General features: G+C 46.3%; 1 protein-coding gene across 4 annotated transcripts in view; it reads left to right on the forward strand.

Annotated features, from left to right (window-relative positions):
- Positions 1–3,222: 3,222 nt before the first annotated feature.
- Positions 3,223–15,114, forward strand: part of TMEM131L (transmembrane 131 like) — an 81,459-nt gene continuing 69,567 nt past the window's right edge. For 2 of the 4 annotated variants that reach the window (XM_080343301.1, XM_080343300.1), the window contains exons 1-3: positions 3,223–3,812; positions 4,151–4,221; positions 11,597–11,640. In XM_080343301.1, coding sequence (XP_080199427.1) covers positions 3,689–3,812; positions 4,151–4,221; positions 11,597–11,640 — 239 coding nt within the window. In that variant the 5' untranslated portion in view covers positions 3,223–3,688. Of the gene's footprint in view, positions 3,813–4,150; positions 4,222–11,051; positions 11,171–11,596; positions 11,641–15,114 lie in introns of those variants that run through there. The other 2 variants (XM_080343299.1, XM_080343302.1) reach the window with 2 other exon arrangements.

A 15,114-nucleotide genomic window follows, 5' to 3' on the forward strand; every position in this document is an offset into this window, starting at 1 on the left:
AACAGGGCTTATCATTGCTGATTTCCCAGCTGGGGATGGCAAAGAGAAGATAATACTCCAGAGCTGGCTGACCACCTCCCTGGGGCTTTTTTTTTTTTAATATGTCACTTTCAGCACATACCATCTCTCAAACCACACCTAATGGCAGACTTTAAATAGTGGACCAGTATACTTATTTTGAGCATTAGCCACATATCATGCAATAGGTAGGTGCAAATAAAATGATTGCATACTTCAACTAGAAAGGCTTCCGCTGGGCTCAGTTCTCCCAGAAATTAATTTTGCCTAATGTTTCCATAAAGTGTCATGTCTTTTTTGAAAGGCAAGTAGCTATTGCCCTGCTGAAAGTAATGGGGATTTGTAATGGTATTTAGAGCTGGATTAATTGCTGTGTGCTTTACGATTTGCAGCAGTATCTCCAGGCTGCTGTAGATAAAACTCACCTCCTTCTCCTTGTAGTTCAAGTTTAAGGGAAACAGCAAAAATAAATATTTCAGCAGCACATCCTACTACTGAAAAACAAGTCAAAGATCTTAGAGTATGCCAGCACAGGGATTTGTTTCACATGAACAGTAAGTATGTGTATAGCTTCAAAAAATTCTTTCCTAGCTGGAAATCAGCATTGTCAATAGGTCTGCGAGCTTTGGAAGAGCACTGACACAATTGCAGGTAGCTGGGGGAGCTGCACGGGCTTGTGCATGTCAGGTTCGTGCATCACCTCCCAGCGTGTCACCCAGCAAGTTCCTCATCCAAATGCTTTAGCGGTTGTTTGCTTTTCCAGGTTGAGTAGGGTGAATCTATTGGCTCCATATGGGTCACTAATTTCTGGGAAATGGAAGAGTACCATGGTGGCCTGTTGAAGGGGACCAGCAGGGACACGCTGCAGCCTTTTCCATCCCCCGCTGTGTCCTGCGCACTGAGCTCCTTCCCACCGATGGGTCCGCAGCCAGGCTAGCGGAGGGAGGCTGCTCTAAATAAAATCAAGCTGTGGCAGTGAGAAGGCGGTGAATGTAGGTCGGATGCAGCTGGAAAGCTGGTAGTGCCGGCATTGATGTGCAGAGCCAGCCGGTGAGGGATGATGCAGTGTGAGGGGATGCCCAGGCTGCCTAAAGGTGATGTGAGCAGAGCACGGGGTTGCATATCACATGCTGGCTCTTAGGATTGCAGAAGTCACTTAGAGCCTTTTCTGGGAAGAAAAGCTTCCCCCTCTGCTTCCCTTCTGCTCTGCCCACCCAGCATCGTCCTTGCCCTGTCTTGCTGTGCTCACTCTGTGGTGGGTGGCAGCTCTCCAGGCTGTCCTGGGGCTGGCCCGAGTATCTCTGTGTATTTAGCAGCAGGTACATTTCATTTCAGCTCACACAAGAAGAATGATCCCAAGGATATTTTGCTGGTAAAGGGCTGCACAGAGGCACAAGAGTGGGAATGTAATTAGGTTGCCTGCTCCCATCTGACGTCTGTTATACAACATGTATCTTCCCATCTGATCGCAACATCTGCATCATGGCCTTGATTTCTCCACAGTCCTGTCTGTCACATCTGAAAAAGCATCTAGAAAGCAAGGTGTTCAGCCTTACTGTTGAATTGGTGTGGCTCTACCAAGCCTGCTGAAAGCCTCATGGGCCCCCTATTCCGAGGCTGCAAATGTGTCCCTTGCTTCTCATGAGGGAAGTGTCTCCCAGGGAAGCCTGGTCCCAGCCTGGACTGTGGTTCAGGACACCTCTCTCACCTAATGTTTCAAAAACCTGTTTAGCTAAACCAGTCTCAAGACTGTCTAGGAGAGTTTTCCTCTAAATATTGAGCTGCTGCCAGCCAGGCCACTTTCTGCACACATTAAAAATGCAGTTGACTTTCAGACTCAGATGGGCAAAATCATCAGCTCGTGCTGAGATGTTTTTTTTAAAAACTCAGGAAGAAAAAGTTAACAATTTTAAATAATGCCAATCTATGGCTCTAACTGAGATCAGTTGCAAAAGTGGTGGGAACAGATCCCTACTGAATGCACACCATGTTCATCATGATATGCAGCCCCCAGATTGGGTTGCTATATAAAGCTTGTGCCATTATAACCTTCCTTGTCTCTAGAGCATCCATTCAAGCACCTGTCCAAGAGTTGCTGCACATTTTCTGGCACATAAACATCCAACCCTTCCCATTTTAAAGGGTGTTGGTCTCTGCAAGGTCTGGGGTGCTCAGGGACACAGGCCATGGGGTTGCGCCCACGTATCTGGGGCAGTCGTTCCTCTACCTGACTGTGGGAAAACATAGGCAACACAGTTAAAGATGCAGAGGGGCAGGGTGGAAAACAAAAGACTCCTCCAACAGGCAGAGAGCAGAAAAAAGGGGGAGGAAGAGAAGAAATTGAGAGGAGGATGCGGGCAGGAGACAAGGCTGCATTGCCATACGTCGGCCATTGTGCAACATCAGTGAATGCCAAAGTCTTCTCCTTTGGGGAAATGTGCTCCCTGCACTCAGACCTGCCCTCACTCCGGCTGCTCAGTCACACCTGGGCAGCCTCTGGCGGGGAAAAGCTTTTACGACCACTAAGCTGAGAGGGCATCGCATGGCTGCCCTGCTGCTCAGGGGGATCGAGGTCTCAAATGGTCTCGTGTTGTCTCAGTCCGGGGCTGAAAATGGTTTTTGTCATTTGTCTGGCTTTATTTATGAGCCTTTGGTGAGTAAGCACCATGTTTCCATTGTTTATGTGAGTTACTATGTGTGATCAGTAGGGAGAGAACCAGATGCAGTTTTGGGGTTGTGCAAACCTCATTAGCAGAGTTATTTGCTTTCTTTTTTCCTTAAGGTTTGCAGAACTAGTTTAACAACTGTTTTTTCCTGTAATTTAAGCATTTGAGGGTTTATTTTTTTGAGCAAAAAGGACAAGTGCTTTAAAATATGATTAGAAGGGTGTGTGAGACACGTTAAAACCGCATGACCACCATATGTAATTGCTGGGCTCTGTTCTACACTGGAGAGACCCATCAGAAAGCTTTAGGCACCGGAACAGTTACTTAAACACAAAACGCATCAGACCAGCAGCAGTCACCCTCCAACACACAGCGCTGCTAAGCATTCAAGGAATACCAAGGCAAATACACCCCACTGCCCATTTATTTTCCAAACCTTACACCCGCCGTTTGCTTTGGCAGCATCTTCTCTAAAGAACATCTGCAAAAAGGTCACCAGATCGGAGCTCTTTTTTTTTTTCCCCTCTCTCCACCTTCTCTCTCTCTCTGCGTTCTCCCCTCCCCCTTCGCGCTGCCTTTCTTCCTTCGCTCACTCTTTTAATGCTTTTTTCCGAAAAGTAATAGGGGGCACCAGAGCCCTGACCCCATGACACCCCGCAGGACGGAGGGGAGCTGTCGGTCCCGCCGCAAACCATGCGCCAACGCGGTAATAAAACCAATTTGGCATTATTTTTCCCCAATGCGCCCCGCCCCCCCCCCGCCTCTTGCGTTTCTCTCTTGCTTTGGTGGAGGGTGTTGTTTTTCTTTTTTTTTTGGGGGGGGGGGGTCGGTCCCGCCTGGCAGCGCGCCATGTGCTCGGCGTTCCCCGCGGGTGGAGGGGGGCGTGGCCGCGGGTGGGGCGTGGCGGCGCGCAGCCGCGCGGCGTGGCGGTGGGCGGTGCCCGCGGCTCCGGTGGCCCCGCCCCCGTGCCACCCCCGCCCAGCCGCAGCACGGCGCGGCACGGCATGGCGGGGCTGCGCTTCCCGCAGCAGAGCGGCTATTGCCGCGCGGCAGCGGCCATGAACCTCCTGCTGGGCGTCTTCCACGTCCTCCTGCCTTGCTTTCGGCCCGGGGAGGCGCAGGGACAAGGTGAGGGCGCCGGCGGGGCGGGACAGGACAGGGGAGGGAGCGGCGGTGTCGCCGCTGCCCGCTCCGGGTGTGCGAGCGGGACCGCCGCCCCCGCCGTCGTCCCTGGGGCGGCTGCCGCGGTGGCAGCCCGGGAACACAAAGGGAGCCGGGACGTGGTTCGCATCCCTGCCCTTCCTCCCGGCCCGGCGCCCCCTCGTGCCCCCGCCGTGCCCTGCTGTCAGCCGCCTCGCTGCGGGCCTGCCCCAGCTCGGGGAGCCCCGGGCTGCCGCCGCCGGCGGGCTCCGGCCCCTGCGAGCGCCGCCGGCCCACCCGCGGTTTCTCTCTCTCTGCTCCCGCAGCCATTGAGCCCATCCCCGGCGTGGTGGAACTGTGGCAGGCCGAGGAGGGAGAGCTCCTGCTGCCCGCCCAGGTGAGGAGGCGCTGGGCGGGGTGGGGAGGCGGTGGTTGGGGCTGTTGGGGGTGAAGTGGAGCCGAGGCCCAGGGGGGTTGGGGGCTATTGCGGGGCCCCGAGGGGTCGGGGAGGCGTTTGGGCGCGGGGAGAGGTGGCGGGGCCGCGCTGGGGCTGACGGGCGCAGGCCGGCGGGGGCCTTGCCCGCTGTCACCCCGCAGCCCCGACCCCGCGGCTGTTCCCCCCGGGGCTGCACCGACGGCCTGACTCTTCGGCTTCATTTTTCCTGATTTTTTTTTTTTTTAACGTTTTCTATATTTTTTTTTAATGACTGTATTTTTGCACGGTAAGTACTGGATTTGTGTATAATGAATATGCATATATTAATAAATCTGCTCAGGTGAAGCCATTTTTCCCCCTCAAATGACACATCATTTATGATGCTGTGTTTCTTGTCCCAGCACATTTTTCGTTTTGTTTAGCTGCTTTTGTTGGGTGCTAACAAGATTTGTGAAATTCTGTATTGGCAAGAGGAGCCAATGTGGTAAAATGCATAGCCGGGCTGGTAGGCGAGGAGGGTACTGGGAGCCGTGGTCTGGAGTTTATGGCATCTGAGGCAGGCATTTAACTCGCGCTGACGGACTCTGCCATATGTTGCATTGGGCCTTCCTAGACTTCAAGGCACCAGGCTCATAAATGGGAAGAAGCAGTCCTGAGAGACATTGTCTTATGTGAGAGGGAAAAGAGGGTAATTTATTTCTCTTAAGCCTTTATATCATTCTCTGTTTAGTGCTCAGCCATTGATACCCATTAACGTAGGGGAAAAACAGCAGAAGTGTTATTTTTTTTTCCCTCAGCCAGCTAACGGTTGATGCTGCTTAGCAGGGCCCAGTGTTTTATATCATGGTGTTATGAAAGTGTTATCTATTTTATATACAAATAATAAAAATATTTCGTGGTTCAGAATTTGTCTGGTGAAGATATGGTAGTAGCCAAGGGAAGATGCAGAGTCTCTGTTCCCAGGGATGCTTAAAGAACTCGGCCTTTTGATTGTGCATTCTTTTACCTTGAAGATATTAAGATGCATTAGGTGTAAAACCATGTAATGCAGTTTTTTATAGTTGCTTCTCATAGTGAAGCTGCAATTGAGTGATGATGACGTGATGTTTACTTCCTGAGCAGATTAGGTCCTCTTGGAAAACACTTTGTTCTCGAGCATCCTCATAAAAATGAGCTGTATCTTGGCTGAAGGAAAAGCAGGCACGAATGGCCCGTGAACTTGGCATGGTTGAGCGTGTGGTCCTGCTGGGTCCTTGCAGCAGTGAAACACAAAGCTAAAGCTGCTGCTTCTCTGTCAAACGTTTCTGTAGATGCTGCGTTAGGTATGCAGGAAAGAAAACAGGTCTTCTGGTTTCAGTTGTGACAAACGGAGAAGTGAAAGTTGTGATAGGCTCACTGAAGTAAGAGGTGGATGTTAAAAGCCAGATGAACCAGTCTCTGAGCATGAGTGGTGCAGTGGCTGTTCTACGTGGCTTTTCCCTCTGAGTTTGGGGACCAGCAGCATCTGATGCGTCAGTGACTTCTCAAGCTGAAGCAGAACGGCTTGTGTTCCTCAAACAGGTTTTGAGACCGAAGCTTGGTTCCAGGCCCAACCCTGACACACAAATTTATGTTCCCTTGTTGGCTTGGACTTTACCCAGCATCTCTCAGGCCTGGGGCCTGTGGCTGAATTCAAAGCTGCCTTTTCTAGTTGTCAGAGGGAGGAGGAAAGGAGACCTCCCTCTGTGGATGTGGCAGTGTTCCAGCACTACTTCCAGTGGTGGCACTGCTCTGCCATGGCTGGTCATGGCTCTCCTCTGAACATCTGAGGAGTCAAGTGTCACCCACCCTGCCACAATTCCCTGCCATGTCTATGAGGTCCTGTAGGCAATTCAGCATAGTCACTCTCCTGGGTGGCTATTCTGGGTCTGTGGGGAGCATCTAGCAGAGATGTGGGCATTAGCTCTGGAGATTTGGAAGCCCTCTTCACCTGTCAATGTCTGGCTGCCCTTTTTTTTAATAGAGGGATGCTTAAACTTGGAAGAGTTTGTTGCTGGTTGATCTCAACGCTGCAGAAAAAAAAATAGTCTCACCACTGCAAAAAGGTTGTCCATGTTTTCTTTCTGGCAAGAGCAGACTTCCTCACTTAAGCCCTGACAGGGGTTTGTTGCCCAACATTGATGTACCACAGCGGTATTGATGTGATGGTGAGGATCTAGTAAGAGGAAGAACTTACTGCCTTTAAGTGGATAACAAACATTGCTCGATGGGGCATATCTAAGGGTTGCTTTGTTGATGTGTTCAAAGATAGGTCCTGGGGAAGACTTTGGGAATGGGAAGTGTCCTGATTCTTCGATCTGGTTCTTTCTGTTCCTTTTTGGAGGAGGGCAGGCAGGAGTGAGCACAGGAGAGTGAGGACTTTGTATGCACAAGTGAGAAATCAGGGAAGGAACTGTACATGCTCCTCACCCAAAGCACCTCCCTCCCATCTGCATGCAGGATTTGAGCAGGGGTATGGATTAAGTTGCCATGTCTGTCCAGCCTTTTTGCCTATTTCTGGCAGGTTACCAATGCTGTCCGATGGATGCTTTTCCCTTTCTGTCATGGCTTTGCACTATTATCTTATTTTCCATGCATCATCAGCTGCCTGTGACAGAGCAGTTTTGAGCATTCCTTGCTGCCTGCAGAATTTGAGCATGAAAGTTGAATGTGTCGGTAGTCCATTCAGCCATCAGGTTGCCCATGTGTGCTTTTGTTCCAAGAGCACATACTGAATAAAGACATTGCATTAAGAAGCAGGGGCCGGGGGTGGGGAGGAGGGCACAGGACCACAAAGCATTTTAATATTTGTAGTTGCTTTCTAGGCCTCTCCCAGCATCGCTTTGTCTACGTGAACTGCATGAATTTGCATGCTGGAGCGCAGCCGCCCTGGGCCCCAACGCCTCCACCCCGGTCGGTCGTTCTACCTTCTGTTTCCTCTTGCTTCCCTTTCATTGTTTGTGCTTCTCGCATGCCCCCTCCCAGCTTCCCTCTCACATGTATTTGTGCTTTTTCTTCCCCGCCCCCTCCCCCCCCACCCCCATGCTTGTGATCTTTTGATTTCGGTTTCCTCTGAAGCCTGCAGAGCTGTTGGGGGTGGCTCTCCCACCGCTCTCGCTCCGCAGCCGAGCCTGAAGGGTGCCTGGAGCACTGCAGTCGGTGAGGGTGTGCATGGGCTTGTGTGCCGGAGCTGAGGAGGAGCTGGCTGTATCTAGCATGATGACAGTCTTCCAGTGCTGACAGTCTGCAGCTTCCTCCAGCGTTTTAGTGTTTCTTCCTGGGTTCCCTTTTCGCTTTGAGTCGAGCAGGGTTTCCCGGTCTGACGTGGTGTCCGTATTCCCTTGCACCCAGTTCCTCTTTCTTGTTGAGGGTGGTGTGAAGTGTGTGGTAGCCACAGAGCTCCTGCCTTGCTCTCCTTCAACTCCTTGCCCTTGTCCTCCTTTTTATAGCAAATGTCCCTGGGGTGGGTGGCTGGATTTTTGTTTCTGTTTTTCTTCCCATCATTTGCCCTCAATGTGGAAGAATGCACAGTCTTGCCTGCCCTGATGGTTGGGAGATGAATGGAAAAGCAGTGGGATCATGACATGGAAAATCTCAACTGCAAGAGGCTTGATTAGAGCACTTGTGGTTTTTATTCTGACTCCTTATAATTTTGTGGTTTTGCGTGTTTGTTTGTAACTTGTTAATACTTACTTAACTAAAATGCTTGGGAGTAGAATTTCTTTGTGTAGGGCTTCACCATTAAAGGCTGAAAAAGCTCCAAATATCAACAGCCATGTTGGAGCAATTCAGTGCAAAGCTGAAAGGCAGTTAATTGTTTGTTTGTTTGTTTTTGGTTTTGTTTTGTGCTTTTTTTTTTTTATTTTTTTTTTCCTGAAATGGAGAGGAAGGAGTCCAAAGAAAAGCACAGCAAGGGTATTAGGCCTGCTGTCTTTATGGCCACAAGTGTTTAAAAGGAGAAGCACAAATGCCATTTGTTTTTCATGGTGAACACCATTTAAAAGAGGTGCTGGAGGGTCTTGGTTGTGTGTTGGGTACCCGCAGATCAGGGCATTCAGCCCTTTCCCTTCAGCCCCTTTGGCTTCAAGGGAGGAGCTACTTCAAAATGACATGATGGAAGTTAAGTTCTAGGTCTTGTTATCACAACTGAAAATGACACTAAGTCATCAAAGGCAACTTACACCAAAGTTTCTTTTGGTGTCAGTGCCGTGTCTGTCTGATATGGTCAGTTTTCTACTTTTCCTGTATGCTGCATGTACAAGATGAGTGAGATGTTTCATTAGAGGTGTGCAATGTATACATTTCAATTTGCTTGCAGATACTTAGGAGATTACAGTGACTGCTTATTTACTGTGATAATGTTTCAGGTGCTTGAATTTTGGCGAAAGATGCCATGATATTTGCTGTATCGTAGTCATTTACAGAACACTGGGCAAATATGGAGCTGCTACCTGTTTTTTCACTTTAAAAGTTCTGCTCGGTTCTGAAAGATTATTGTATGTTTTCTTTTTCCACGTAGTAGTGACATGACTTCAGTTCCTGTTCTTCAGTGCAGCTCAGGGGCTAATAAGGTTAATTGTTCTGCTGGTTTCGAAAGCTGATGAGAACCTTGATCTTACATATGTGTCCAAGATATGCGACACTGCACTATGTCATTAACAGAGGTGCATCCCATCAGCTATGCACAAATTGAATGTATGGAGTCACCTACTTCAAAGTGGAGTTAGTCTGAAGGCGCACAATTTGTGTGAAAGCCCGAGACAGACTTGGGATGGGAATTGTGTTCCTCTTTGGGCTGTTAAAAGGGCTGTTAAAAGCTGGGCTCCAGCCGCCCAGCTGAGCTTCTGGGTGGTGCTGATAGGACTTGGGGCTGGTTGGTCATGCAGATTATGCAGAAGCTGTCAGCACAGGCTCTCATGACTTGTGTGACATGAGAGGGGTGCTTTCAGGGGCTTTCTGGCGCAAGATAAGCACCTGCCTGTATTCAGGATGAGGTTTGGAGCAAGAGGATTTTTTTTCCCTTGGCATGGATAGGCTGCTGGAACCTGTACTTTGGCTTCAGGAGCTGTTCCTTTCCCCCCATTCTCCTATAGTACTTGTCTGACTATATGGTGGTTTGAGAAAGCTTGCTTGCCTGATTTTTTTTTTTTTTAAAATCCTCAGTGCAAGCATACATGTAGCCTGTGCATACAGAGGAGAGAAGGCAGGAGAAAGCTGGATGTGAGTCTCTGTGTGCATGTTCAGTCAAGGGTGATTTGTTAAAAAAAAAAATCTTTTTTCCTTGCATAATTCAGATTTCATGCTGTGGCTGCACCATGGATTGGGAGGGTTTTCTTCATTGTCACTTAACAAAAAATGAAGAAGCTGTCAATGATAGGATAGCTAGGGTTACGGGTGAGCACTGTGTAATGACACAGTCACAGGTTTCTGATGCTTGGCAGATGTTAAGCCATTTAAAGTAGGAGTTAAGCTGTTTAAAATGAGGATGGCTTGCCAGCCTGTTGTGGCAGAGAAGCTGTTTCAGGAAGAGGTGGATGAGGAGTCCTTGAATTTTGCTTGGTATCATACTGAGGTCGCGGAAGTACAAAAGAAGGTTGGAGCAGCTGGGAAACAGATGATGGATTTGTAACATGCTTTACTGGTAGAGTCTAACAGCAAGGCTTAGCTCAGTTGTTAGAGGAGATGGCTAGGTCTTCATGAGGGCCGTGTGCTAGAAACCCTGGGTTGGTCTGTGCTGAAGAACCCGGATTCTGGATGATTGTCACAGTGTCTCCAACCTCCCTTTAAAGGTAGGTAGACAGGAAAGTCGTTGAATCCTCAAATTAAATTGTACTTCCCTGTCATTCTTGTTACAGATTTGGTTACGCTATGGTGAAAGCTATGCTGGTTCTGTTGGAAGAACTGCCTGTGACAAAAGATTGAAGTTTAGATGCATCTGGTAGCTTTTGGCAATATCTATAATAATGTTAGCCATAACATCATTATTTTAGCCATAATGATGTTAATTTTGATTAATGATATTAACTATGTTTGCTGTCTTAGCGTAATTGTCATTTTTTTCCCTTCACGTGGCTCAGCTCTCCCGAAATCCTGTTCTCTGTCCCGTTCAGTAGATGAATAGGGCTGCCTGGTCTGCTTAAGCATTTGAAGCCTGTAGAAAGATATTCAGTGTTCGTGCAGATGAAAATAGGAGTATGTAGTGAAAATAGGAGCTGGAGTCAAAGCTGGTGACTTAGGTCATGTTCCGTGATGCACTTTGGTGGAAAATGTGTAGGGGGGGTGCTGGAAGGTGCACCCTTTTAATTTCAGAAGGATTTTTTTCCTACCTTTTCATTGCCAAGGTCTGTAGCTTGTGTCTTGTGACACCATCACCTGCTCCTGCAGTAGATGGGACAAGTTACCAGCTGTGCTTGGTGGGATAACCGTGACCTCTTTTTGAAAAATGTTAATCTCCCTAAAGTTGTCCCCAGTTTCATCAGTTTGGGTTGGGTGGCTATAATATGCTCCATTTTGAGTTGTACCTAAAGCTTTCCTGGAGATCTTGGCTGGTTCAGAGCGGCTACCTGCTTGTTTTAAATGGATTTCCTGCAGGGAGCTCATTGAACCAGCGTTTGAGTTCATTTCTGCAGACAGCTCAAAGCCGCCAGTTGCAAACTTCAAGCTGGCACAGTTTGTTAACTACGTGTCTCAAAAATGACCTTAGTCCAGTAACTGAGCTAAGCTGTTGTGTTTAAAGCTTCTGCTCTCCACAGTTTCTATATGTGTTGCTGGTCGTTGGTAAGATCTGGATTTGGAATCTCACTGCCTCCATTGAAACATGGTGCCTTGGCCTTTGCTTTTGGGTTTACCATGTGGTTTGAATTTCAAGGCATTCTGCATACTATTTTCTCAGGTACTGGCTAATGAAATTTACTGACATGGGACAGATAAATTGAAGGTGAATGGATAACCTTCCTGTAGTTTAAGGACAATTGATAGTTTTAGATTGAAATTGTGTGTGTGAGCAGAATTTTGTATAGGTGTATTTGTATAAATGGAAAATCAGTCTGTTCAGTTGATGTTTAGAAAAAAATAAATAATGGAGTAGCCATGTTAAGTCACCATTTATCTTCGCAATGAGCTGAAACCTCAGGTGGGATGGCCAGCATCTACCTCACATGAATTGTAAAGGAATTGCTGAAGGAATTTGAGATTTGAGTTCATTTTGCAAGCAAGTCATGTGAGAATCCATCTTTGGAGCAGTTAAAAGTGGCACATATGTCCAGTGCTCCCTGTTGCAATTCTGAGATCCTTACATAGTGTTTTCTCTGTTTGTCAGGCTGACTCAGAGGAGGATGTGGAAGAGCATCCACAAGAGCAAAGGTAAGTAAAACTCAAGTGGAAACAAGAGTAGTGAAGCTCCTTTTGGGTTTTGCTTTAGGAAATAGTGAAATGTAACTGGGAAAACTACTAAAAATGATTTTTATTTTTTTCTGCTGCATATTCAATACACTTCCATTACTTGTGGCTTATGATTTTCTCAACTAATGTTAATATTGTTAGCAAAGCCAGAAGATAGTGTGCAGTATATGCAAGACTGAACTGCCCTCTTACATCTCTTTGTCATTATTTTATCTCTAATCTGCATAAACTTTTAATTGCTTTTACACACATACACACAAAATCTGTGTTTATTCTGCTTTATTGCACATTTTGTAATTCATTTCTTTAAACAAGAGTGCAGTTTTCAGTTCTAAAATTTGTAATCATAAGTTGTCTTGGAGTGTTAACAGGTACAGGGGCAGGGAGGGATGTAAAGAAGATTTAAAGCCAAAGGCTTCTTAATGTGTTACTGCGGAACAATAAATATCCTGCCATGTTTCTTGAAATCAGATAAATAATAAAGCTCTTAAGAACTGTAGCCTCAACTTTGCTGTTTCTGTTAATATCAGGCCTCCTCTATTTTGAAGGGCTGGGTAAATAGCTTCACAGATTATTTTTTAAATACACATTTTGCTTCCTCTGAGCGTCCAGATTAAAATGCTTGGACATCTACTAGTGAAACACTTCCTTCCTTTGGTACGTGTTAATGTGGGTACTGCTTTTGGTGCCGTGCCAGCCAGAAAGATCACAAGACTTAAAATAAACACATGTAACACCACTGTGCTCCCATGGCTGCAGCTAGCCAGAAATGCTTTTCTCGTTTATCTCCCTTCTTTGCCCTTAGCTCGTGTTTGAGTGTGAATAGATCTGATAAAACACAAGCCTGGCTGCGAGCTGGCAGAAGGAGCAGGTGTGGGGGTGGAAAGGGGAAGGTCAGGATGGGTCTGTCCTGCGCTGCGATGCTTTGTGCAGCTTTTCTCCCTCGTTCTGCCCCATTGGGAGCTGTCTGGTCTGAACCCAGCACCACATCAGGGTCCTGTGCTTCACCTCTATGGGAATGACAAAGAGGTAGAGACACAGGGTGGGAGAATTACTGCTGCCTCTGACAGCTGGTGCTGGTTTCTGCTTACTTACCTATGTCCCCCAATTCCTAGCTGCATAGGGGAGTTGTTTTTCCCCTCCTGGCCTTGGAAAAAGAGGGGTGAACTACTGAAAGCTGTGATTTTCTCTGCACAAATACAGAACTTTCTGATTTTCAGCTGGGGACTGCCATGGTTTTGATGCAAAGTTTTCACTGCATGCCTAAGCATGTTGTCCTTATTGAGAGGCAGCCAGAAGACAGCAGTCTCTAATGCTGTTCTTGAGCTGGTTTCTGTGATTTTTGTTAGTAGGCAGAGAGATGCAGTTTAGGGGAAGAAAAAAATCACCTGCCTGTTTTTTTCTGGAGGTAGATGGAGTGAATGGCTACTATGGCAATAATAGAAGTATTATTGAAAGAGAAATAGTTCTTGAGACTCAGGTAGGAAATAGGAAAAAGTGGTTTGATTTTTTTTTTTTTTTTTTTTTTTTTTTTGGGTCATTCAGGTGCTTAAAGATTTTTCTAGTAATTACTCATTTCCAAAAATGAACTTTTCTGAAAGTAAAGTTTATAAGGCTCACTTGCATGGATGGAAACATCCTTCTGTTGTCATACTGAAATGCTTCAGGAAACTTGCTGAAACAGACACTGATTTGTGTGCATCTTTTCAACTGTTTTGGTTTGCTGCCGTATGTAAACACTAGTCTGTGTGTGCTCTGTATACTGAAGGAACCCTATCATGAGGAAGACCTAGCAAAGGTATGATAGAAAGATTAGAATTCATTAGTTTATTTCCAGATAAGCATTCATTCCCTTGGTTTATGTTACTATATGGTGAAATCATGGGGATTTCCTTTTCCTGTAGCAGCAAAACCTGAGAACTTGCAGCATCTCTACTTCATTGTCTGCCAGCATGCCCTAGGGAAATCAGCTAAAGCTACTGAAATTTGATGTGGAGCCCCTAGAGCACCAGAAGCAAAGCACCTTAAAGTAGCAGTATGAACAGAAGTTAATGGAGATAGAGAATTCTGAATTTTCCCCAGAGCTGAAGAAAGTAAAAACAGTTCAGCATCTTGAGGCATAAGGAGAAAGTCTCTTCCCAAAACACTGTTTTATTCAGTTTTTGTTTTAATTCTAGGTTAAAGGATTCTCTTGGGAGCTTGCTAACCTACTTTAAAAAAAAAAAAAAAAGTAAAGTATTAATTTTCTGTTAACTAACTTCTTGTGCATGTGCATCTCAGGACCTTCCATTTGGGGTCGGCTTCTTGGTTTGCTGTTGTTGGCAAGTGCACAAGGAGGATAGATGTAGTCTTAGAATTTCTGCCTTAGGTTTAGCTTTAACAAATACAGAAGCTTGCATGGAGGTAAAAAAGACTGTCAAAATAGCAGTTTTTGAAAAGAGCTATTTCAGAGGTGAATGAGAAGTGGTTGATTTGGAGGTCTGTGGGTTTGCAGCTGCCCTGAGTGAGAAAAAGGTAATTAGCAACTCCTTAATTGCCAGCCTACCATTCCTGCCTTTCTGATTGCTTGGATGCTACCACAGGTTGCTTTCTCTCTGAATCAGACTCTGAAATAAGAAATGTTGGATGGTAGATACTTGAGTTGCTGGATGTACTTCAGGCCCCAGTCTTTGACAGAATTAAAGCCATGTGTGTTTGGACCAGCCTATTAAAAAAGCTTCAGGTTTCCTTAAAAAACTTTCCTGCATTTGAAAGTCAGCAGTGGAAAGGTGCCTTCTAGAACAACTTTGGATTAGGAAGTTTTGTTAGAAGAAAGTCAATGACAGAGGTTGACAGAAAGGTTTTTTGGTTGTGTGTGGTGGTGTGTTTGTGTGGTGTTTGTTTGTTGTTTTGTTTTGGTTTGTGGTGGGTTTTTTTTTCCCTTCTTGCTGATGGCTGTTCACTTCTATTCACTTGGCACAGCAGGCAGTGGCAAATTTTGAATATGTAGGTACTTGCTTCTTTATTGTGATTTTGCTAAGGCAGCAGAATGAGACAAATGCAGACGTCTGGCACAGATAAGGGGACAATACTGTTAGGTGATGTGGGCAAATAATACTATTGAAACTTTTAGCCTTCCACTTCAAGGGAGCAGACACTGGACTACCAAAACTAAAAATAAATTTCCACATGTATGGCATACTTAATCCTTGGTTTTGAAGACTTCTGGAGAAAGGCCTTTGAGGATCCAGTTTCCCAGCTGACCTTTTAAAGAACATTTGCACCAGAATAAACTACTGTACTCGAGATGTGAAGCATGTACACTTAATATGTGATGTGCATTAACAGTCCATGAAAAAAGAAAGCCATACAATATTAAGAGTACGATATGTAATTAGCAAGTAAGAGGACGTTTTCCAGCCTTTACCTGTGACAGTTACGGCATATTTTGCTTTG

The sequence above is a fragment of the Nesoenas mayeri genome (genome assembly GCF_963082525.1).
Source record: "Nesoenas mayeri genome assembly, chromosome: 4".
Taxonomy (NCBI): domain Eukaryota; kingdom Metazoa; phylum Chordata; class Aves; order Columbiformes; family Columbidae; genus Nesoenas; species Nesoenas mayeri.